At 34.4% G+C, this 27,075-nt stretch overlaps 1 protein-coding gene and 1 pseudogene across 2 annotated transcripts in view; one reads left to right on the top strand and one right to left on the bottom strand.

Moving 5' to 3' along the window:
- Positions 1-332: 332 nt before the first annotated feature.
- Positions 333-27,075, bottom strand: part of P4HA1 (prolyl 4-hydroxylase subunit alpha 1) — a 110,570-nt gene continuing 83,827 nt past the window's right edge. For both annotated transcript variants that reach the window (XM_077124941.1, XM_077124942.1), the window contains exons 11-15: positions 21,737-21,790; positions 18,810-18,875; positions 14,817-14,885; positions 3,037-3,133; positions 333-1,450 (exon numbers count right to left, since the gene is read on the bottom strand). In XM_077124941.1, coding sequence (XP_076981056.1) covers positions 1,380-1,450; positions 3,037-3,133; positions 14,817-14,885; positions 18,810-18,875; positions 21,737-21,790 — 357 coding nt within the window. In that variant the 3' untranslated portion in view covers positions 333-1,379. The remainder of the gene's footprint in view (positions 1,451-3,036; positions 3,134-14,816; positions 14,886-18,809; positions 18,876-21,736; positions 21,791-27,075) is intronic.
- Positions 9,756-10,705, top strand: LOC143654513 (kidney mitochondrial carrier protein 1 pseudogene; annotated as a pseudogene).

The following is a 27,075-nucleotide window of genomic DNA, read 5'->3' as shown; positions in this document are numbered from 1 at the left end:
GGATTAATTAACATAGTTAACACTAAGTTCATATCTTCATATTAACACTAAGTTCATATCTTCATATTACCACCATATCTTTGAATAAGAGAAAGTTAAGTAATGTTATTGGAATAACCTCAAATCCATACTAAAGCTGTAGAGCACCTTTTGCAGGAAAGACAATTCTGAATGATCCTGAAATTTCAGGGAATCTAAGTTGTTGTTTTTTTCCCATAAAATGTCTATTAGAATGAAGGAAAAACAAAAGTATAAAAAAGGGCAAAAGTTACATCTCATGTACTAAAGAACATAAATTAGAAATATTCTGTTAATGCTATAGCATATACTCAAGATTCAAACATGAAAAAGGACACAAAGACGAACATTTTTTAAAAAGATTTAAGATCATAAATAGGTCATTGTCACAACACATTTCAGAACTGAAAAACAAACATTGTAGCTTTTCAGAAAAAAAAGATTTTTTCTTTAATCAATTCCCTCATCATTGAAAGGACTTATACATTTAAAAATTCCCAATCTCCTAAGGCACGCTATTTATTTAATCAGGACGCTACTGTCACCACCCTGCTGTAGTAAGAATAAGAAGCAAGTGTATTGGCACTAAGAAAAACAGCAAATTGTATGGAAAAAATCATCAGTCATTAAATAAAAAAGAAAAAGAAACAGACTAAGTGATGAGTATTTAAGGAGGCCCAATGTTTTTATGCAGGTCAGTGTATTAAAATTTTTTTTTAAATCAAAGTATTTTAACTCAAAACATTTAATTTACCATAGAGGAGCTATGAGAGGAGGGGGACTGGTAAAAATATGGTATACTTTCTTTAGAAAGGACTTGGGAGAAAAAAATCAACTTAGTGTATAAAGAGCCAAGCATCATAGGGAGCCCAGGGATTCGAGTCCTAGTTTCTTATAATCTTCAGGCAAATTCAGAAAATAAACTAGGTAAAGACAATACCTAGGAACATACTGCAAGGCATCTGTTTTTGAATCACATGGCCCATTCTCAGATACAATTCACTGAGATGTAGAAAAATATTAAAATTGGATGCTAAAATTGTATTTTGTATCTATCCAAAATGTTCTTTAAAATATAACAGTAAAAATTCCTCATTTTTTAACCCTGAATTCTTTGTTCTCTGTGATATCTACTGAACTTTAAGGTTTTACCTGTAAAAAGTGAGTAATGATTTAGTGTTACTTTTAAAAGAAAAAAAAAAACCCACAAAGTTAGTGATTGTCCACAGATGAAACATGGGATGAGGTTCATGAATGAATTGATCATGGAGTGTTAGTCAATTGTAAACTCTTGTAAGTTAAGACTGGGAAATGTGTGTATCAGACACATTAGAATAAAACGAGAAAGGGAAGCCTGAATGTCATTCCAATTCTGACAATGTACATGGTCTTCGAAATTCTTGTCCACGTTCATGGAGCCATTTATTGGATACTGTGAAGAGAAAAAAAAAAAAATTTTCCCCTATCCAATTAATATTTACTTAACCTCTAAAAGTTCAGTCTATAACAAGTTTCAACACGGAATAAAACTTCAAGACCAAAACCAGATAAAGGTAGATGCTACACTTACTCTTTTAAAAATTTGTCAAAATGTTGGAAATACAAAAGATACTATAGTTTTTAAAGAAATGCTTGAAAGTCAATATGTGTGCATTTCCTAAAGTTTCCAATGTTCAATGTGAGGCTAGAAAAGAGATAAAAATGGAATGAAGATCCAGGTATAAATAGAACAGAATATTGTTTTACTTGTTTTGAAATCACAACCTCCAAAATGCAAAGATGCTGTAAAAAGTAACACAACATCCTACTCTAAATAAACAACTCTAGGATTAATCACCATTATAGGCTCATTGAGTTTCCTTGGTTCCAAGATAGTTCCCGAAAGGAACTAATTGTCTACTTCACTTCCTGTATTATAGAACCCAAGCAATAGCATCAACATGCACAAAACATGTAAACTAGAAACTAATCATTTTTAACCCCTCTTTTTTTTCTCAATCCCTATATCTAATCTTTTATTCATCAAACCCTGTCAACTTTCTTTTTTTGTCTCTTAAATCTATTCTTTACTCTCCAATCCTTTGGCTGTTGCCTCAATCCAGGTTTTCATCATTGCCTACTGAGGCAATGGAAAACAACCTTCTAAACTGATCTCCCCTGACTAGCCACTCACTCTACAGTAGTGGTTCTCAAACATCATAATTATCAGGGGAAATTTTTTAAATCCTGGTAATCTGTCCTCACTCCTTAATCTTGCCATGTCCAGTACAGCAGCCATAAGACACAAATGGCTACTGATCACTTGTAACACGGCTAATGCTACATACTAATTTCACCACTTAACTTTTTTAAAAGTAGCCAACCTTAGTGTGTATGACCCTGAGGGTGAGTGCCTCCTTAACTGTTGTGCCCTAGGCATCTTGCTAGCCTTACCCTAATCCTGGCTTTGGTCCCTAGCATGCCTGGAAAACTACTACTCAATATTAAGGATTAAATTTAAAATTAAGGTCTTGAAGAAGGCTCTCTAAACTTAAGGAGTCAGCATCCTCTGTTTACATCTTTGATTAAATACATCTTTGTATTCTAATTTATCTATTAGATAAATTAATGGATTTATTTCTAGAGCAGATTGTGAACCATTAGATCATGACTCAAAGTTTCTTGGAATAACAAGTGGAAATTAAGTTAAAAAGAATCTGCAGTCAGAATTCTGGTCTGTTGAATGCAAATGTATATTAAGATCAGGAACTTTCTTCATTGAATCCCATACTGTGTTAAAAGTCATTATTAGGCCAAATCTGTGGGATTCTTTTATTTATTAATTATTTTAAATTTTTGTTGGCATGCGCAGGCTCCAGGAAATGAACCCAGGTCTCCAGCATAGCAGGCAAGAATTCTGCCACTGAGCCTCCATTGCACCACCCTGTGGCATTGTTTTATTGCAAAATGTCTGTTATAGTTTTCAAAATACAGAATAAAAATCACAATTTTTTTTCAGAGAATACAAAAAATATTTACCCCATTTGTTTCCAACTAGCACTGGGCAGGCTGCATGCCGTGTACTATAATCTCCTTCTCCACTGGCAAACAGATTATACCAGAAAACAGCAGTACCCTACAGAGAACAAAATACAAAATTATCCCCAAACAAAATGTCAGCTTATCACTTCTGCATTACTTAAATTTTCTTCTGCTCCAAGTGAAGGATTCCTCTATGGTACTATCATATCTTCTGTGTCATAATTCTGAAACTGTGATTATATCACATCAGACATTTTCCTTGATCACGTGAAAAAGTTAACAGCAACAAAAAGATGCTTTAAAAAATAGAGTTTTTCAGAGCAAAGCTAACATACAGTAACAAGATGAAGGAGAAAATATCAAATGGAGCTCATTTTAGGAATGAAAACTCTACTGCATCCCCATGAGTTTTGGTATGTTCTGTTCTTTTTCCATTCATCTCAAGATGTTTCTCATGTTCCTGTGATTTATTATTTGACTCATGGTTATATAAGAGAGTACTGTTTAATTTCCATATATTTATGAATTTTTCAGATCTCCCTCTGTCACTGATTTCTAGCTCCATTCAATTACGTTCCAACTAGTTACTTTGTATGATTTCAATCTTTTAAAACGTATTAAGACTTGTTTTGTGACCCAACATATGGCTTATTCTAGAGAATGTTCCATGGGCACTTGAGAAGACTATGTACTCTGCTGTTGTTGAATGACGTGTTCTGTATATGTATATGGGGTCTAGTTGGTTTATAGAATTGTTCAAGTCCTCTATTTCTCTATTGATACTCTGTGGAAATGTTCTATTTCCTATTAGTAATGAAGAATTGTCTGTTTCTCCCTTCATATCTTTCAATGTTTGCTTCATATATTTGGGGACTCTGGAAATGAGGTGTACATATGTTTATAATTGTTATACCTTCTTGATGAATTGATCCTATTATCGACATCTATATTTAGTAATCTTCTTGACCCTATAACAGATTTTGACTTAGTCTACTTAAAATTTTTTTTGACAATTTAGTGATTTTACAAAAATAATTTTTGACATTTATGTTGTATATTAGAATCATGATAATTACTTGAACCATTGCATGCTCAACTGAATACAATAATCATCACTAGTTCCATTACTCTGTGACTACATCATCCTTTAATTTTTACTTCTGAGTGTTTTTTATATTTAATGTATTTTCTATTAAAGTAAAATTTTCAAGATTATTTCAATTAATAGATTTTCTTTCATATGTCTCTGGGGATACTTTCTGCCCCCCCCCCCCACTAAAGCCAATGGTAGGTTTTTATTTATTTATTTATTCTTATTATTTTTAGTGTGGTATATCTGTTATAATTCATGAGAGAACATTTTTATAATTGTATCATTCACTACAGTCCTTCGTTTACAACAATCTTATGTTTTTTCTTTTACTTTTTAATCTACTAACATATGTTACCTAAAATTTCTTTTTGACCACATTCACATATATAATTTAGTGCTGTTAATTATACTCACAATGTTGTGGTATGGTCACCACTATTTATTTTCAAAACTTTACAATCAACCCAATATAAGCAATAATTCTATACAATATAAACATTATATTCCCCATAGGGAATTCCCCATTCCCTATCCACAACCCAGCCCCTGTTAACCTACATTCTCGTGGATTTGATTATAGTTAGTTCGTAGCATTGATATTATACAGTATTTGTCCTTTAGTGCCTGGCTTAATTCACTCAGCACAATGTTCTCAAGGTTCATCCATATTGCCACATGCATCAGGACTTCACTCCTTTTTTATTGCTGAATAATATTCCATCATATGTATATACCATATTTTGTTTACACATTCATCAGTTGATGATCATTTGGGTCGCTTCCATCTTTTGGCAATTGTGAATCATGCTGCTATTTATACCAGAATGTAAAATCTTCTTGAGTCCCTGTTTTCAATTCTTCTGGATATATACCTAGTAGTGGGTTTGCCCAGTGCTATTAATTCTATACTTAGCTTTCCCAGGAACCGCCAAAGTGTCTTCCATAGCACCTGCACCATTTAACATTCCTACAGGCAATGAATAAGTGTCCCTATTTCTCCACATACTCCCCAACACTTGTAATTTTCTGTTGTTGTTTTTTTTTTAAATAATAGCCATTCTGGTAAGTATGAAATGGTATCTCCTTGTGGTTTTCATTTGCATTTCTCTAATAAGTAATAATTTTGAGCATTTTTCAATGTGCTTTTGTATCCATTTATATATCCTCTTTGCAGAAATGTCTATTCAAGTCTTTTGCCCACTTTTCAATTGGGTTGTTGGTCTTTTTGTTGTTTCTTTATATATTCTAGATGTTAAACCATTATTGGATATGTGGCTTCAAATATTTTCCCCCTCTGAGTAGGCTGTCTTTTTCACTTTCATCATCAAATCCTTGAATGTACAAAGGTTTTTAATTCTGAGGAGGTCCCCTGATGTGTCCCTACATTTTCTTCCAGGAGTTTTACAGTCCTGGCTCTTATATTTAGGACTCTGAACCTGTTTGAGTTCATTTTTATACATGATGTGTGATACGGACCCTCTTCCATTGTTTTGCGTATGGATATCCAGTTCTCTCAGCATCATTTGTTGAATGCAGACTTGTCAAAACTCAGTTGGCTGCCCTTGATTTTGGGGCTTGCTCTTGTGAATCTTATGTAGGTAGAGGTGAAGCTTAGCCTACTGATATAGGTATGCCAAAGAGTTACTTCTGGAGGACCTCTTTTGTTGCTCAGATGTGGCCTCCCTTTCTCTAAGCCCAACTCTGCAAGTGAAACTGCTGCCTTCTCCCCCTAACATGGGACATGACATCCAGGGATGAAAGGCTCCCTAGTGGTGTGGGAGATTAGTCTGGCCATGGAATCAACAATGCCATCTTGACCAAAGGGGGGAGGAGAAGAATAATAAGGTATTAGTGGCTGAGAGAATTCAAATAGAGTTGAGAGGCTACTGTGGAGGTCACTCTCACGCAAGCTTCAGTTAGACATTGCTACCTATCATAACTTGCCAAAACCCGACCAAAACCACTTCAGCGAATCCTAAAGGACACATAGGGCATTATATAAGATTCTACTAGGGGACTAATGATGGGACTGTGCCAGGATGGCAGCTTAGCAAGGTGTGGGATTTAATTTGTCCTCCAGAACAGCTATTAAATAGCCAAGAACAGTACAGAACAATTGCTGGGGTCACAATTAGACAAGAAAAGATTCTACAAACCCACAACTTCGAGTTAGGTTCCTGAACCAATTTTAGTCCTGAAATGCAGAGAGGCCAGCCTCTCCAGAACACCAGCTAGTTCCATCCTGCTATCCAGTGTTACCAACATGAAAAAGTTAGAATGGGCATAGCTCAAATACCCCTGAAGAGTGGAGAAAGACCCAAGATGATGGGGTTATACAGAGAAGGTAGGATTTAACATATGAATATAATTGCTGAATCATTATACTGATATTTCTTTTAGTCTCTAGTATCTTAGAGCAGCCAGAAGTAAAAAACCGATGATTATGGAACTGTAACCCATACCAAACTCTGAAATCTGTTCTACAACTAATTTTGCAATGTGCTTTGAAATGTATTGCTTTTCTGTATGTATCTTGTTTTTCACAAAATAGAAAAAAAAAAATTTCTTCTAACCTCCAGTGTTTTGGGAGCAGCTAGAAGGAAAAATCTGAAATAGTGGAATGGTAACTCAGAACAAATTCTGAAATCTGTTCTGTACTATGAAAATCATTTTTTTCTTTTCTTTGTATATAAGCTATATGTAACATAAAAAAAGTTTTAAGAAAAATTCAATTGGCTGTAGATGTGAGGACCTATTTCTGAACTCTCAATTCGATTCCACTGATATGTATATCTTAATGCCATATCATAGTATTTTGAAGACTATGGCTTGATAAAAAGCTTTAAAGTCAGGAAGTATGAGTCTTCCAACTTTATTCTTCCCCTTCAAAGTGTTTTTGGCTACTCAGGGGCCCTTACCCTTTCAAATAAATTTGATAACTGACTTTACAAGTCTAGAAAGTAAGTCACTGGAAGTTTTATTGTGATTGAGCTGAATCTGTATATTAATTTGGGTAGAATTGGCACCTTAACTAAATTTAATCTTCCAATCTATGAACATGGAATATCTTCCCATTTATTGAGATTTTTTATTTTTTTAATTTTTTTTTTTAAGAAAGCTTTGTAGTTTTCCAAGTATATGTCCTTTACATCCTTGGTTAAATTTATTTCTTGATAATTTCTTCTTTTAGTTGCTATTATAAATGGAACTTTTTTCTTTATTACCTCCTCAGATTGCTCGTTACTAGTATATAGAAACACAACTGATTTTTGTGTGTTGATTTTTTACCTCACCCATTTTGCTGAATTTGTTTATGAGCTCTAGTGCCTTTGTTGTAGATTTTTCAGGACTTTTCACATATAGGATCATGTCAACTGGAAATAGTAAAAGTTTTACTGTATCCCTTCCAATTTGGATACCTTTTATTTCTTTTCTTGCCTAACTGCTCTGGCTAGTTAGACCTTCCAGATCAATGTTGAATAGCACAGTGGTGACAGGGGGCATCCTTGTCTTATTCCAGATCTTAGAGGGAAAGCTTTCAGTCTTTCACTATTGAGTATGATGCTGGTTAGCTGTGGATTTTTCAAAGACACCCCTTATCGTGTTGAAGAAGTTTTCTTTTATTCCTAGTTTTCTAAATGTTTTTATCAGGAAAGGATACTGGATTTTGTCAAATACATTTTCTGCATCAATTGAATACCTGTGGTCATGCACCACACTTGCACAGCTGGGTTAAAACCTATCAGGGTGCATACTTTTTTAAAGTGATGTTGAATTACCCAAGTATTCTGTTGAGGATTTTTGCATTTTATTCATAAGGAAATCGGTCTGCGATTTTCTTTTCTTGTGGTATCTTTATCTGGCTTTGGCATTAGGGTGATGTTGGCCTCATAAAATGAATTAGGTATGTGTTCTCCTCCTGTTCAATTTCTGGTAAGAGCTTGAGCAGGATTGGTCTTAATTATTCTTGGAATGCCTGGTAGAATTCATTTGTGAAGCCATCAGGTCCTGGACTTTTATTGAGAGTTTTTGTTGATTTATTTCTTTCTTTACTAATAACTAGTTTGTCGAGGTCTTCTTTTCCTTCTAGAGTCTTTGTAGATTATTCATGTATTTCTAAGAATTTGTCCATTTCATCTAAGTTCTCTAACTTGTTGGTATACAGCTGTTCAGAATATCCTATAATGATCCTTCTTACTTCTATGCGGTCAGTAGTAATGTCCTCCCTTTCATTTCTGATTTTACTTGCTTCTTTTTTTTTTGTCAGTCTAGCTAAGGGTTTGTCAATTTTATTGATCTTTTCTAAAAACCAACTTTTGGTTTCATAAAAATTCTCTCTCTCTTTTTTTTAATCCTCCATTTCATTTATTCTGTCCTAATCTTTCTCTTGGCTTGGGGTTAGTTTGCAGTTCTTTTTCTAGTTCCTCTAGATGTGCAGTTAAGTCTTTGATTTTAGTTCTTTCTTCCATTTTAATGTAAGCATTTAGGGCTATAAATTTCCTTCTCAGCACAGCGTTCACAACATCCCTTTTTTATAGTACAAAGTTTTCAACAGATAAATTTTCCCCATATTTTGCTCTATTAAATACATTCATTGTCCACCCCAAGATTCACTGTGCTATATATTCCCATGTTTGAATCTCCAGCTTTCCTTCTGGTGACATACCTGACTAACTTTTCCCTTTCCACCACATTCACCCACACTTCCCTGTTAATTGTACTCACAATAACATGCTACCATCTTCTCTATCCATTTCCAAATGTTTAAATACAACTTAATTAAAAATTCCATGCATATCACTCCCCATTCTCTAGTCTCATTCTAAATCACAGTAATCTATATTCTAGATTTTATGTCTATGTGTTTACATATTACAATTAGTTCACTTTAGTGAGTCATACCATATTTGTCCTTTTGTGTCTAATTTATTTCATTTAACAATATCCTCAAGGTTCATTCATGTTGGTCATGTGCATCAAGATTTCATTCCTTCTTACTGCTGAATAATATTCCATTGTATGTATATACCACATTTTATTTATCCATTTATCGGTTGATGGACACATGGGTTATTTCCATCTTTTGGCAATTGTGAATATTGCCGCTATGAATATCTCTGTGCAAATGTCTGTTTACATCCCAGCTTTCAGATCTTCTGGCTATATCTCAAGTAGCAGGACTGCAGGTCATAAGGCAACTCTATATTTAGCATTTTCTCCCACTGAGTTGGATGCCTTTTTACCCTTTTGACAAAATCCTTTGAAGAACAGGAATATTCTGTTTCGAGGAGGTCCCATTTATCTATTTTTTCTTTCACTGCTTGTGTTTTCAATATAAGGTCCATGAAACTACCTCCTATCACTAGATCTTGAAGTGTTTCCTTACATTTTCTTCTAGTTTTAAAGTACTGGTTCTTAGATCTTTGATTCATCTTGGGTTAATTTTTGTATAGAATGTGAGATAAAAGTCCTTTCTTTTTTTTTTTTTCTGGATACGTATATCCAATTTTCCCAACACCATCTGTTGAAGAGACTGTTCTTCCCAGATGAGTGGACTTGGGACCCTTGTCAAAAATCAATTGTGCTGTTTTTTTTTTTTTTTTTCATCTCTTGTGCAGCTGTCAGCCCTGGCTGTAGTGGACCCCTGTGAAGAGGAGCCAGACGAAAACCCTCGTTGGAGGCCAAGCTTCTATATAAATCAGATGAAAAGGGGCACTGGTGAGAATGTCAGCCCTCAACTGAAAGCCATGTGTATTTGGAAGGCTAGCTTCCATCATAACAAATTGGCATATTTCCAATTGATTGATTTAATTAAGACACATCTCCTGATTCAAAGCCAGGCAAATAAAGTAAAGTTTAAAGAAAAATTTGATATTGAGGCATGTTGCATGTATTAGTAAGGATAGGCAGAGAAGAAGGGTTGAAATTACTGTTTTCAGGACTGCTTCTACAATATGATGCCAAGCTTCCTATGGCACCATCAAGATGGGCACTCACCAGAGTTCGAAGCAACTGCTGAACAGAAAGTAAGAAGATGAAACCCTACTGATAAATGTCATATATGGAATCCTCTCTGGAGTCATATCCTCAGCCACTGCCAATTCAAGTGATGTTTTGAAAATCCAGATGCAAGCACAAAACAGTAACATCCACGAAGGAATGACATGGAACTTCATCAGCATTTACCAGTAGGAGGTATCCCTATCTGCCCAGAGGGCTGCCATAGTTGCTAGTGTGGAGCTACACCTATGACATCACCAACAAGTATCTCATTCTCTCTGTCCTGATGGGAGACCTGTCTATACCCACTTCCTCTCAAGCTTCACCTGTGGTCTGTCGTCAGTCCTGGCCACAAACCCTGTGGGTGTGGTGAGACATGTATGATGAACCAGAGTCCTTACAGATGACAGGTGCCCTAGCTACATCGGTACCCTGGACTGCCTGTTACAAATGTGGAAGAATGAAAGGTTTTTTGCTCTCTATAAAGGGTTTTGGTCCAATTGGTTGAGACTTAGTTCTTGGAATATCATTTTCTTTGTGACATAAGAACAACTGAAGAAACTGGATCAGTGATATGTCTTATGCTGCACGAGACATCACTCTGAAAAAGGCTCACTTCCAAATCAGTAAAGCTTCCTGTTTCACATCACTTTTCACTGCTTGGCTTCTCATGATTTTGAGGTGTGAGCAACAGATGAAAACTGGGTAAGCTCAGATTGCTGTGTGTCAGCACTGGACACTTTTCATCATGTGTTTAATGGTGTCAACTATAACGTCCAAACATGAGTCCTTTCCTTAGACATCAAAGATAACATGAAATGTGCATTTCTTGCTAAAGAAACTTGGCAAGCAACTCAGGAATTGTGTACTGTTTCCTGAAGGTAAGTAGATCCTGAAGCATCTTAGCTCATAGCCGAGACTATCAGACTGCCCTAAAGAAGTTCATGGGAACTGCTGAATGGAACCTCCAAGAGGTTCCATCCCATGCCCCTTACCTTCCCTCTCATTGACCACTAGTATTGCAATCTACCCAATTTTTTTTATCCCCCCTATTAATTATTTATTTTTAATCCTTACTTTTTTACTCATCTGTCCATACCCTGGATTAAAGGAGCATCAGACAAAAGGTTTTCACAATCACACAGCCACACTGTAAAAACTACATTGTTATACAATCATCTTCAAGAATCAAGGCAACTGAAAACACAGCTCAGCAGTTTCAGCCACTGCTTCCCTCCAGCCACGCCAATACACCATAAACTAAAAAGTGTTACCCACATAATACATAAAAATAACCTCCAGGATAACATCTTGACTCTGACTGAAATCTCTCAGCCACTGAAACTTTATTTTGCCTCATTACTCTCTTCCCCCTTTTGGTCAAAAAGGCAAGGAAATGGTTTTTATGAAGTACTTTTTTTAAATGCAGACAATATTTTGCATGTGTACATACAATTTCTAAATCAGACAAGTTTATATGAAAGGGCATGTACAGAGTGAATGTCATGCCATATAATGTCAATTTATTAAAATTATGTAAATGTTTATACCAAGATGAAAAGAAATTCAAACCTCATTGTAACACTTAACAGTGTAGATTTATTAAGTACCTTATAGAACAAGATCTTAACCTGCTTTTGTTTTTCTGCTTCCTAAAAAAAATTAATGCAATAGTTGAGGCTTTTAACCAAGAAACAACTTAAGGCAGGAACAAACTGGGGTGTGGCCACAAATCTATTTCCCCTTTTTTGGATATTGATTAAATATGGCAAATGCATTTCCAGCTTTTATATAACCATGTTGAAGAAAATTATTTTTATTGGTTGCTTAAGGATTTGTGTGATAACTGATGTTAAACATAGCTGATCTGTGACATGAAAAATGGCTCCTGTTCTACATATTTATCCACATGCCAGAGATAGTATATATTATACATAGAAATATAAATTTTTCAGAAGATTTTATATACTGAGCTCTTTATTTAAATAATGTTGGAATTTGCAATGTCAATCTTGTTTCATTTATTTAATAAACTGGAGTAATATATAATAACAAAAAAAACCCTCAATTGACCATAGAGCTGAGGGTCTGTTTCGGAACTCTCAATTTGATTCCCACTTTATATTTTGCATGTATGTTATTAGGAAGTATGCCTTTTTCTTTTCCAATTGTATTCTGACCCTTATAGGAAATCAAGAGTAGAACTGTACATTAAGGAAACAGTACTATTGGGGTTTGCATTTACCTTACTGATAATGTTCATACCATTCCAAATCACTCTCTCCTAAAGAACTCCCTTTGGTAATTCTTGTATGGCATGTCTCTTGTTGATGAATGCCCTCATTTTATGTTCATCTATGAATATTTTAAGCTCTCCTCATTTTTAAAGGTTAGTTTTGCAGGATAAAGAATTTTGGGCTGGCAGTTATTCTCTTTGTACCTTCAATATCATACCACTCACTTCTCATCTCCATGTTTCTCATAAGAAATTAGCATCTAGCCTTACTGAGGATCCCTTGTATGTGGCAAATTATTTCTCTCTTGCTGCTTTCAGAATTCTTTATCTTTGGCATTCTGATTAGTATGTGTCTCAAAGTAGGTCTATTAGAATTTTTTCTGTTTGGAGTACGCTGTGCTTCTTGGACAAATATATTTCAGTCATTATTTCCTCGAATACTCTTTCCGTCCCATTTACTTTCTCTTTTTCTTATGGGATACCCATAATGTATATGTTTGTATGCTCTATCATGTCACTGAAATCCCTGAGACGCTGCTCAATTTTTAAAAGTATTTTCTCTGTTTTTTTGACTATCTGATTATTATTATCCTGCCTTCTAGTTCACTGATTCTTTCTTCTGTTGTTTACCTGTTGTATATTTTTAAACTTTTACTATTGTGGCTTTTATTGATTTTTTTTAAACTTGCAAATTCTTTATGCTCACACATTATCTTCTTAATATCCTTTTGCTCTATTGTCATATTTTCCATCACTTCTGTGAACTGATTTGAGATTTGTGTGGTCAACTTGATTAGTTATTCCAAATTCTGTATCTCCTCCGAAATTTTAATATCTTCCTGTTTCTTAGTATGACTTGTAATTTTTGCTGATGTCTGGGTATCTGATTATTTCCATGTGTTAACTCTGGTCAGTTTCTCCATCTTTCCTGAGGTTTCACTGTTAATTGGCTTTGTGTTAAGGTTCTTCTTAAACTAAGCATCAAACTTATTCTGGATCTTTAGAGTAGCCAGTATTCTGTAGAGATTTTCTCAGCTCTTCACCTGATTCTTGCCCTGGATATGGGGTAGGGTATAAATTGTATCATCATTTGACTTCCAAGAGAAAGCTTCCTTCCCTAGATATCTTGATCTGTTTCTTTTTTTTTTTTTTTTGCATGGGCAGGCACCAGGAATCGAACCTGGGTTTCCAGCATGGCAGGCGAGAACTCTGCCTGCTGAGCCACCGTGGACTGCCCTGTTTCTTTTTGTGCGTACTTTTCTTCCCAGTTTAAATTCTCTCCATCACTCACCTTTTCCTTACACTTTTCAGTCCTGGGACTCATCCTGTCTTACAGTAGTTCAGTTTCCCCCCTTATTTTTTTTTTTTGTGCGACTTTGCTGCCAATGGTTTCTTCTTCCCCATTAGGGTACCCCATCCATGGAACAAAGATGTGGTCACTCCAGGAAGGTCCCATGGAGGGTCTACACCCCTTGCCAACAGTTCTGCTGCAATCTCTCTCTTTATTCTCCCTGGGGGTGCTTCTGTATGTAGTACTTCTCCATCACATGTGTTCCATCTTGAGTCTCTGGGGATTTGGATTCTTGTGCCTGGACATGTGTGGGGTTCAAACTTGCTGCTATGAGTGGCTCCATGGTTTGCATCTGTAGCAGGAGAGACCCAGGTTGTTCTGCCTCTGGCAACTTCCAAGTTGGGTGGGATGGAATCCAGACTGGTGGGTCTGGAATGAAAATTTCCTGATTTTGGAGATTCTTTTTTTTTTTTTTCCTTCACTTCAGCATTTGGGAAGTCCTTCTCCAGTCTCTATTGTTCTCCAGAGTTCCAGGCAAGTGGAATTTCTCCCTTTATTAGCTGATTCTGAGCAGAGACTTCTCCAGGCTATGTCTTACACCAGCAAGTCTATTTTCTCTTATACTATCACAGCCACTTCCACTCTCTTCTGGTTATTATTTGAATGGAATATTTTTTCCATCTTTTCACTTTCAACCAACTTGTGTCTTTGAATTTAAGGTAAATCTCCTGAATCACTATATAGTTGGGTCATGCATTTTTATCTGGTCTTCTAATCTTTATCATTTGACTGAAGAGGTTAGATCATTTACATTTAAAATAACTGATAATAATGCAGCCCTTTTTTCCCCCATTTTGCTCTGTTTTTTTTTTTTTGTATTTCAATTCTTCCATTGCTGCCTATTTTTGTACTTAGTTGATTTTTTGGTAGTGAAACCAGGAGCAAAATCTTTTAAATATTAATCCATGTTTTTTCATTACTTATAAGTACTCATGGTAAATTGTACTATGCAAAGACCCCAAATTTGACCTAGATACCTTAAATACACTACCTTTAAAAAAGTAATTCATTAATTAGATCATGAAGTACAGATAGTTCTCTTCCTCAGGGAAAAATAAAACGAGACTAAAAATATAAAAATAACAAACCAAGCTTACCTTTTTGGGCCAAACACTAGCTCCTACTTCAGGAAAAACAGTAGCTCCTCCTGCTGACACATCACTCATCTATAAGACATAGACAGTTCTATTAAAAGTGCTGGTAGAATAAAGTAAAACATGCCATTATGAAAAGAAGTTCATACTGAATACTGGAATATGAAAATATCTGGATTTTTCTTACATATCTGGGTTTGTAGACACTACTCAGTTTTTTTTTTTTAAACAAAACAATATGCCATTTAGGTTTTTGATATGCTTAGGTTTTAGAACAGCAGGAACAACAACAAAGAAATGCAAAGGGATGTTAAACAAAAAAGTCAAGATTATGAAGACATAATTTGGGATAGGCACTTCTTTTACAGCCAGAGTAAAAAGAGGTCATTTTAAGTGGATAAATGAAGTAATACAGAGGTACAATTACATATTTTATTGTACTAGAAAGTAAGCTCTATGAGGACGGAGATTTCTGTTTTATTCATTGCTAAATGCTTAGTGTCTAAAAACAGTACCTCAAGAATAGTACATGTTCAATAAATATTTTCTTAAGTGAATTTAAATAAAATAGAATATCAAAAGAAAACCAATTAACTAGTTTTGTCATTTCTCATGGTAAAGAATCTATTGCATTAACTAAAAATTAGAAGATCAAAGGATTATATATAAAGGTATATTAACGTAAAACAAAAACCTTCCAAAATAACACATAAGGCAAAGAAAACACAGATCATATGGTGATGATTTTTTAAAGCAACATAAATAGAATGTATAGAGAAAAATTCAGACTATATCACATAGCAAAACCGAACTATATGTTGCATCCAAGAGAAACATCTAAAACAAATGACTTACAAATACTGAACACAATAAGGCATAACAGGAAAATGTAGTACGAAAGAAAGCAGTTTTCATCATAATATCAGACTGAGTTTCAATCAAAGTAGAAAGCATTAAACAAGACAAAGACGGTTATTTTATTGTGGTTAAACAATATAATAACAAAGAGCCAACAAATCTTAAGCAATTAAAAACTAACTTTAAGAAAATAAAAAAAATTATTCAGGAAATAAAAAGTGATTACCAGATACTATATGGCCCATCTATGAAGAGTATTTAAACAGTGAAAATAATAACTATATTAGGAAAAGAGGAAGGATGTGTGCATTAAGTGGAAACAAATACTCTAACATATGGATAATGAACCAAATAATACAGCATTAATATCCACAAAGCAAAGAAATTCAAGGAGACATAGAAATATAGAAAAGAAAATACTAATGCATCTTCAACATAGGAAAAGATGATCAATCTCCCTAATAAGAGAAAAGCAAATTAAACCCACAACTACTGCCAAGCTGATAGGTAAAAGGTATAAAGATAAAAAAATTTAAAGAATATTTGGCAAAGTTATCACACTGGAAGTGAGAGACAGTTTGTTACATCTATGGAGAGTCCACCTCCAAAAGAGTGTCCAAGATTTCACAGCATGAATTTTATAACTGTATAAATTTCTCTCCTGGTTTTCCCCTGGTGATATTTCTCTCTCAGTTTTTGATGTATTTTACCTTATATGGATTTTTTTTCTTTTTAAATATTTTTATTGATAAATCTTAACATACAAACATTCCATACATGGTGTACAATATCATCATATAGTTGTGTACTTCAAACCACAATCATTTTTTTAGAACATTTGCATCACTCCAGAAAAAGCAATAAAAAGAAAACCTCATACATACCATACCCCTCCTTCTCACTGACCACTAGTATTTCCATCTACCCTATTTATTTTATCCCTTGCCCCCCCTATTGTTTATTTAATTTTTATCCAGATTTTTTTAACTCATCCATCCATATACTGGATAAAAAGAACAAGAGACACAAGATTTTCACAATCATCGAGTCATACTGTAAAAAGTTATATCTTTATACAATCGTCTTCAAGAATCAAGGCTACTAGAACAGCTCAACAGTTTCAGGTACTTCCCTCCAGCCATGCCAATATACCATAAACTTAAAAGGGTTATCTTTAAATGCACAAGAATAACTTCCAGGATAACTTCTCGACTCTGTTTGAAATATCTCAGCCACTGAAACTTTATTTTATCTCATCTCCCTTTCCCCTTTTGGTCAAGAAGGCTTTCTCAATCCCTTGATGCCAGGTCCCGTCTCATCTGGGATTTCTGTCCCATGTAGCGGGGAGGGCAGCGAGTTCACTTGCCGTGTCAGTTTAGAGAGAGAGAGAGATCATATCTGAGCAACAAAAGAGGTTCTCTGGGGGTAACTCTTAGGCCTAATTTTAAGTAGGCTTAGCCTGTCCTTTGCTGGAATAAGCTCCACAAGGGTGAGTCCCTACATCAAGGGCTTAGCCTATTCATTTGTTGTTTCCACTGCTTATGAGAATATCAGAAATTCTCCAAATGGGAAAGTTGAATATTTCCTCCTTTCTCCTCAGTGTCCTAAGGGAACCTTACAAATACTTCTTTATTCACTGCCCAAATTACCCTGGAATATATTGGGGCATCATACATAACCTGGAAAACCCAGCAAAGTCTCATACCTTATTCAAGATTCCATTTACAGGGATTTTTAAGATATCTAAGTCCTTTTGGAAATAAGATGGAGTTGTGAGAATGCTGGAAAAGATAAACAAGGAAGCCGACAGAGAGAGAGAGGAAGGAAGGAAATAGAGAAACAGTATACAGATAGGAAGGGAGTGAGATTGGAGAGATAAAAGAGAAGCAAAGTTTCATATAATTCAAACAGTGAATACAGGTAAGGGATGAGAACAGCAATGAAGCAAAATTAAGTCCAGATTTAAAAGATGTCTTTCTAAAGTTTACTATACTGTGGGAGATTATATTTTCCAAATATATGTCCCAATGTATCCTGTCCTACATGATCTCTTTACACTCTGACAATGATACTTCTCTTCAGTGGTAAGGTCTATGTCTCCTCCCTTTGAAGGTTGGCAGAACTTTGTAATTGCCTCAGTTTAATAGTGTTCAGCAGAAGTGACACTATGTGACTTTTATGGATCAGTCATAAGAATGCCATGCACTTCTGCCTTGTTCTTTTGGGTTGCTTGCTCTTGCCTTACAGCCTCATGCTGTGAGGAAGCCCAGGCCACATGGACTGGCCATGTACAGGTATTCTGGCCAACAGCCAGTCTCAACCTTAGCCTTCCAGATGACTCTAGCCCCAGCCAGTACCTGACAAAAAATTCATGAGAAATCCACAGCAAAAAAGCATGAGCTGAGCCTACCCAGCCAACTTCATAACTGTGAGAGGCAATAATAAAATGACTGCTGTTATTTTTAAACTTTTAAGTTTTGGGGTGATTGATTGTATAGCAATAGATAACTAGAACATATTATGATGAAAACAAATTTTTTTTGGTATATAGTTTACATAAAATATTTTTAATTAAATTAGCATCATACTGTTTTGAAACTTTGATAAACAACATGAGAATGTTTACTCTTGAGGGGACTACTGGAATATGCTATTTCTTGAACTGGTGCTAATTATACCAGGTATATTTACTTTCTGAAAATTTACCAAGCTGTACATTGAAGATTCATGCATTTTTCTGATGTATGTTATATAATTCAATAAAAGTTTACTAATATAAAATACATATGTATGTACATGCAAATTCACATAAATATATAATGATTCTTATATATTGACATACATATGACTAAACAGCCAAACCCCTATATATTAACAATGATTGTCTCCAAGAAATAGGGCTATCAGTAATTTTAATTTTCTTCTTCGGATTTTTTTTAACAACAACTTCTACAATCAACATCTATATTACAACCTTAAAAAGTTGTAAATACAAAAAAAAACCTGAATTCCCTTTACTTAGTTGTAAAAATTTAAACAAGGATTTTAAAAGCTAAAGAAGAAGCTTATCTGAACTCACCAAAATAAATGAATCGTGATCAATTCCAATCTAGAATAAAACATATACCCATAACTTACATAAAACAGCCATGTAGCAATTCTATTTCCTGTTCCCAGCTCTTTGAAAGCATCTGGCTCCTCTTTCTGTAAATAAGACATGGCTAGTTCAGTGGTATAAAATTCAATAATGCAAATAATAGCAACTAAACATCAATAATATGCTGAATGTATGCCAAAAAAGTTCCCTTTTACTACATTATAATATACCAGGCACTCAAATACCTGCTGATTGTTGCTTCCCCTTGTTCACTGAATACTTTTGACAAGAGCACTGTGAAAAAAAAAATTTGTTAAGCCTAAATGATAAATCCAGGCGGGCCACGGTGGCTCAGCAGGCAAGAATGCTTGCCTGCCATGTCAGAGGACACAGGTTCGATTTCCAGTGCCTGCCCATGTAAAAAATTTTAAAAAATTATTAATAAAAAAAATAAATAATAAGACCCAATATATACACTATGTGGACTATTAAAGTAATCAGTACCTACAATTGTAGCTTCCCCCCCAAAAAACAAGATGTGAGAACACATTCCTAGCTACATTCATGAAGCCTGTTCTCTGTGGGTAAAAAAATCTACCCTGAGATTTACTTTGAACTCATGATCCATTCAAATGTTTACTATTATGATTGTCTTTTGGACAACAAGCACTTTAATCTGGGTAGAGAATTTAGATCAGTAAAATTTAAATCTAAATTAAAATACAAAATAGTCTGTTGGCAGTTGTCTCAGAAAAATGTAAAGATATTTTACACACAGAAAGCTGTACATAAAAGTTCAAATCATCTTTATTTGCAATAACCAAAAACTGAAAAACTACCCAAATATCCTTTAATGAGTGAGTGGTTAAACTGTGTGGTATGTCATACCATGGAATACTACTCAACAATAAAAAGGAATACAATATGAATGAATATATGCAAGAGACTGGATGAACCTCAAGGGAACTATGCTGAGTGAAAAAAAGACAATCTCAAAGGGATACATACTATATGGTTCCACTTATATAACATTTATGAAATAACAGAGGAGTATATATTAGTGGTTACCAGCAGTTAGGGAAGGGCTGAGAAGGTGTGTGGGGCTATAAAGCAGTACCATGAGGAAGGCTTGCAGTAACAGTATAGTTATGTATCCTGATTGTGAAGGTAGTTATACAAAGCTACACAAGTGATAAAACTGCATACAGCTATACAGATACTTGAGTTCAAGTATACCCAGCAAAATCTGAATAAATTCTGTAGATTGTACCAATATTAATTCCTTGGTTTGGAAAGTGTACTATAGTTAAGTAAGATATTAATACTGGGAGAGGCTGAGTGAAAGGTACATGGACCTTCCTGTACATTTCTTTGCAACTTCTGTGAATCTATAATTAGTTCAAAATAAAAAGTTCAAAAACTAATTTAATTATAGTATTGTCATGGTTTGACCTGTACAATCTTTCACATCATCTAAGATCCTCAGTCATTTTTCAGTAACTAAAAATAGAAAGAAATGAGACTAAGTAATATATTCTTTGCTGGCCTGCCTAGAAAGACTAAGATTTTGGGATTAAGCCAATAAAGGACTATAACACAAAATATCTGTGTTTCCTTTTCCCAAAAAATCTACCCTAGTTTAAAAATTGTAATAGGTAAGAAGTTTATTTAAATACCTGGCACATTCTTTAGAATTCTATGTGATTATGATAAAGCTCAAATTAATTAAAATTTGGCAATGCCATAATATAGCTGTGTTAAAGAAATAAAAATGGGCCAATATTCATCTGTCTTAAGAGTACTTGGGCAAGGGCAAGCTTTCACAAACCCCTAGAATATTACTTATATTCTAGAATTCAATGTTCTATAATAGAATATTACCTATTCTCCATTTTTTTCTATTCTCTTTAACATCTCTCTTATATTTGATCTTCCTGCATCTCAAAATTGAATTCTTGTAATTTCTTCAGATCTATCTTTCAATTTATTAATTCACTTTAGCTGTTTCTATTCTGTGTTTTAACTCATCCACTAAATTTTAAATTTTAGCAATTATTTTTTCTACCTAGAGTATCCACTTGTTTATTTTTCAAATTTGCTGAATCATTCAGTTTCTTATTCATTTTCATTCTATCTTTTATACTTATTTTATATTTTTGTATCTGATAATTCCACTATCTAAAATCCTAGAATGTCTTAATCTGTTGGTTACTTCAGTCTCACTGGCAATTTCTTATTACCAGTTGGTAAAACTTTTAAATGAATCATATTTTGCTGAACTTGATCTTTAAGAGTCCTGAGGGGCTAGAATAAAGGTGTACTCTCCTGGGAAGATGTGAGTTTGCTTTTACCAAGGAGCACTATCAAACAGAACAATTTTAAATTAATTTCTCCCAGATTCATGAGAAGGTAGGCCTATGCTTTCAAACTCCCATACACTGGCCAGAATGTCCTTAAATCTCCTTCCTCAAAGAAGATTACTTTCAAGCATATTCTTTCTTTCACTGAAGGTGTAATCCTTTTGGAGAACTAGGTTTTGTGCAGGGATTTCAGGTTCAGCAGCCTACATGGGTCAGGTCCCCTTACAGAGCTATTAATCCCCAAACCTCTAGGTTTCTGGAAGTACCATTTGCTGCCAGCTTCAACATACTCATCCACTCACCCCTGCCCCTCTTAGTCTAATTTTTGTCTCTAGGTTTTGTTTTTTCAGTTTGTTTTGGGGGGGTTTCTTTAACTTTCTTCCAGGTGGAGCAATGCATTTAAGAGTATGTTTTCTCTGACTCTGGGTATCTAGGTATTTTTTACTGTTAAAAAGGCTTCTCAGAGTATGCAATCCACCAGACTCCCACAAATACCAAATAGGCTATTTTTTTTTTTGACCAGAGGCTATCAATTTTTAATACTAAGCATCAGACTTCATGTCATGCATACAAGTAGATTTCTTAGGTTCTCAATTTCCTTTACTTACCCGTGCGAAATCAAAATGGGGTTCATATTGTCCTCCAACTCCATAATTTGCTACCTGAAGAAGAGAATCAATGCATGAATGAAAGAACTATATAAGGATTACTAATCTAAAAATCTATTAGTCCATGACTCCCAGGGGTGTGGACCTTCCTGGCAACGTGGGACAGAAATTCTACAATGAGCTGGAACTCAGCATCAAGGGACTGAGAAAATTTTCTCTACCAAAAGGGGGAAGAGCAAAATGAGATAAAATAAAGTGTAAATGGCTGAGAGATTTCAAATACAATAGAGAAGTTATCCTGAAGGTTATTCTTACCCATTAAACAGTTATCTCCTGTTTAGTTAAGGTGTAATGGAAAGGCTGGAGGGAACTGCCTGAAAATGTGGAGCTGCGATCTGGTAGCCATGTTTCTTGAAGATAACTGTATGATGATATGGCTGTAGCAGTGTGACTGTGTGGTTGTGAGAGCCTTTTGTCTACCTTATCAACGGACAAGTAAAACATATGGATTAGAAATAAATAAATAATAGAGGGAACAAATGTTAAAATAAATTTAGTAGATTGAAATGCTGGTGATTGGTGAAGGGGAGGGGGTAAGGGTATGGTATGTAGGAATTTTTTTCTGTTTACTTTTTATTGCTTTTTCTGAATTGATGCAGATGTTCTAAGAAATGATCATGATGATGAATATACAACTATGTGATGATAGTGTGAGTTATTGATTATATAACAAGAATGGAATGATCATATGATAAGAATGTTTGTGTTTGTATGTGGTAATGTATCATAAATAAAAAATAAATTTTAAAAAATGTAAAGAAAAAAAATTAGTCCCACTGAAAATCTAATGATGGCTGTCTTCTCAGAAAAATATGATACATTTCTATGATCACAGGGATTTCCCATAAGTATCAGAGTGTTTATAGATCACTTAAGTCTCTCCATGATCTCCTACCAGAGACTCCAAGTCAAAAAGTTTTATCTAGAGAATTTTATTCCAGAATGGAATTCATTACTTTGAGTTATGGAGAATTTTCCTCATTGTCATGCTGATAATAGAGCATATTTCTCCAAGAGGACTTAAACATACTTAAAAAAATGATAAATATGATGCCACAAGAGGAATATCAATAACAATTTCACTATACAAACTGAGCTGTTTCTGAGGATTACTGTAGGTAATCCTTTACTATTATACAAACATGTGACCAAATTTAGTAATTATTTCAGATCTACAAAACTTAAAAAAAAAAATGAAAATGAAAGATGGTGCTAAGTATTCTTGCTTATGAGCTAAACTTCAGTAAAGACATAACAATTTCTTTTGATTAATCAAAATATGCATTAATTCTTGATATATTACTTTTATATGTATTTTTTCCATGAAAAGTAAACATTACTTTGAGAATTTTTTAAATTAAAAAAATAAATAAAAATCTATTAGTTCCATTTTAGCCTCTTTATTTTATGCTTAGGTACCTCCAGAGAAATGAGAAAGAGTATTTAAAATTAATGAGAATTCCTAAGGGAATGGATGAAAACCTAGGGATATCTTCTGTGGGCTATTTTAGAAACTTAGTTAATATGTTTTTCTTTAGCAAATGTCTGAGGTTCATGTTTTTCCCCAAAACATAACATAATTTTAGATTTCTACTATTTATTTTACTAAACACATTCCTTTGGAATTTAAATCAAGACCCATGTAAGCATTAGCAACTCCTAATCAACTTTATTAAAATCCCCTTTCCTACATATTTTTTCCTACTAAAGTAAAGAGAGGGAAGACATTAACACCAACTTAATTATTACTGTGAGAGGGGCCTAAAAACTTCAGTTGGTAATGGCAATGTCCTACTATAAAGTTGCAGAAGGAAGGGAGAAAAACAAGTTCTGGCTCTTTTAGTTACAATGTGTGTAACTTTGTATATAATCTGCTTTCCTATTTGTAAAATGAGGAAAATATACCTTCCTTAACTCTCTTTTTCCATCACAATGACAAAATGACAAAATGAAAGGAGAATATAATTAAAAGAGAGTTGTCCACAGCAAAGTCTGAGCCATATGTAAATCATTACCACTCTGGATATTCTCCTTGTGTTGTAGATAGCTATGACTGGATCATCCTATTAAGTAGAAATGTACTAATTAGCCTGAAAAGGCCTGTGAAGGTTAGGCATGTTAATAGAGATCAGGGAAGTAAAAAAGATAGCAGGACAAAAATCATGGTAAAGGATTCTGAGGTATTAGACATCTGAAAATATGTTTCATCTTTAATTTTCTGACTTTGACCACAGACATATTTCTCCCATTTACCTTACTCTTGTGATAAATCTCAAGGGTGAAGTCCCTGGCCATTAGAGAAATGCAAATCAAAACCACAATGAGATATCATCTCACGCCCACCAGAATGGCCATTATCAACAAAACAGAAAATGACAAATGCTGGAGAGAATGTGGAGAAAGAGGCACACTTATCCACCGTTGGTGGGAATGTCAAATGGTGCAACCACTGTGGAAGGCAGTTTGGAGGTTCCTCAAAAAGCTGAATATAGAATTGCCATACGACCCAGCAATACCATTGCTAGGTATCTACTCAAAGGACTTAAGGGCAAAGACACAAACGGACATTTGCACACCAATGTTTATAGCAGCGTTATTTACAATTGCAAAGAGATGGAAACAGCCAAAATGTCCATCAACAGACGAGTGGCTAAACAAACTGTGGTATATACATACGATGGAATATTATGCAGCTTTAAGGCAGAATAAACTTATGAAGCATGTAATAACATGGATGGACCTAGAGAACATTATGCTGAGTGAGACTAGCCAAAAACTAAAGGACAAATACCGTATGGTCCCACTGATGTGAACCGACATTCGAGAATAAACTTGGAATATGTCATTGGTAACAGAGACCATCAGGAGTTAGAGATAGGGTAAGATAATGGGTAATTGGAGCTGAAGGGATACAGACTGTGCAACAGGACTGAATACAAAAACTCAAAAATGGACAGCACAATACTACCTAATTGTAATGTAATTATGTTAAAACACTGAATGAAGCTGCATCTGAGCTATAGTTTTTTGTTTTGTTTTGTTTTGTTTGTTTTTTTATATATTTTTTATTTTTATTTTTTCTCTATATTATCATTTTATTTCTTTTTCTGTTGTCTTGTTCTTTCTTTTTCTAAATAGATGAAAATGTACTAAGAAATGATGATCATACATCTATGTGATGATATTAAGAAGCACTGATTGCATATGTAGAATGGAATGATTTCTAAATGTTGTGTTAGTTAATTTTTTTTAATAATAAAAAAAAAAACTCAAGGGTGAAATAGCCTCAAAGACACATGAAAGAGTTTTTGATAATCAGATGAACACTAAGAAAGTTGTATTTTACCATGGGATAAATAACAACTTAATTAAGCAAATTTAAATGCAGGCCATCCTGCTTCACATAGTTCTTAACATGCATGAATTTCAATTACCATGGTTTTATTAAATAACATTAGTCCCCCAACAACACAGTTCAAATTTCAGTTACCATGGTATATTAACTGTGAGTATTGCATTAAGTACAAACTTTGCTGCTAGCTCTTCAGTCTATAAATCACTACATAAATAACATGCACATCATGATCAGGGACCAATCATATCACTTTTTCAAAGTCTGTTGGTGTCCCTGTGCATCTGTTATTCACTTTATGGACAGACAGCAAAGTTGCAGTTATATTGTCTCCTTGTCCCCAGTGATAAATCCATGTGATATTTTACAAAACTGGAAATTGGTCAACAAAGATGAAAGCGCAGCAATGGGATGAAAAGGGAAAATACTGGAAGTTTGATATCAAATCTAAAAAAAAGAAGATACAGGAGAAATTACTGAAAGGAGGGATTTTGAATCTGTTACTGCTAGAGAGCCTCTAAATATGAAGACGGAAAAATTTAGTGGGGAACTTATTAACATAAATGAACAAAGTGATTGTGTTGAAAAGGATTAAGATGTCCTAGAGGAAATGACTATGGCAAAATCTTCACAATAAAGGAACTCTCAGGAATTTTTTGCAATATTGAAAGCCCAAAGGAGAGTATAGGAATCTGAGCCAAACTTTGAAAAGGAGTATGACAATTCACCAAATAATAGAAAAGATGCTCACTTGTACATGTTATGTGACCAGAAGAGGGCAAGCACTGTTCAAACTACTCAGGATAAGTTTTTACAAAGAAATGAAATACTTTAATTCTCAGTATTTCTAATGTTTCAAACTACATGTAATAGCCAAATAATTCAACAGAGAATGAATAGGTGTTTCAACAAATAGTGCTGGAACAACTGAATATCAACATGGAAAAGAATGAAATTGGACCCTACCTCATGCTATATACCTAAATCAATTCAAAATGGACCAAGACCTGAATGTAAGAGATAAAACTATAAAGCTCTTAGAAGAAAACACAGGTGTAAATCTTTGTGTCCTTGGATTATGCAATGTGCTCCAAGACATGACATCTAAAGCAGATGCAACAACAAAAAATATAGACAAATGGACTTCAACAAAAAAAGTCTGTACAACCAGTGGGTCAAGAAAGAAATTACAAGAGAAATCAGCAAACATCTTGAGGCAAATGAAAATGAAAACACAAGATATCAAAACTTATGGGGCGCAGCAAAGGCAGTGCTAAGAGGGAAATTTACTGCCCTAAATGCCTATATCAAAAAAGAAGAAAGGGCAAAAATTGAGGAATTAACTGTCCACTTGGAAGAACTAGAGACAATACAGTAAACTAACCCTAAAGCAAGCAAAAGGAAATAAATAACAAAGATTAGAGCAGAAATAAATGAAATTGAGAACAGGAAAACAATTGAGAAAATCAATAAAAACAGAAGCTGTTTCTAAGAGAAAATCAGTAAGATTGATGGACCCTCAGCAAGATTGATAAAAAGAAGAGAGAGGATGCAAATAAATAAGGTCAGAAATGGAAGAGGAGACATAACCACTGACCCTACAGAAATAAAGGAAGTAATAACAGGATACCATGAAAAACTTTATGCTAATAAATACAACAATGTAGATGAAATGGACAACTTCCTAGAAAGGCATGAACAACCAATTTTGACTGGAAAAGAAACAGGCAACCTCAATAAACCAATCACAAGTAAAGAAATTGAATCAGTCATTAAAAAGCTCCCCAAAAAGAAAAGTCCAGGTCCAGAGGGCTTCACATGTGAATTCTACCAAACATTCCAGAAAAAATTAGTACTAATCCTGCTCAAACGCTTCCAAAAAATTGAAGAGGAGGGAAAGCTACCTAATTCATTCTACGAAGCCAAA

Source organism: Tamandua tetradactyla, chromosome 13 (genome assembly GCF_023851605.1).
Source record: "Tamandua tetradactyla isolate mTamTet1 chromosome 13, mTamTet1.pri, whole genome shotgun sequence".
NCBI lineage: Eukaryota > Metazoa > Chordata > Mammalia > Pilosa > Myrmecophagidae > Tamandua > Tamandua tetradactyla.
Note: the sequence above shows the minus strand (reverse complement) of the source record. Positions and strands in the feature narration are given on the sequence as shown.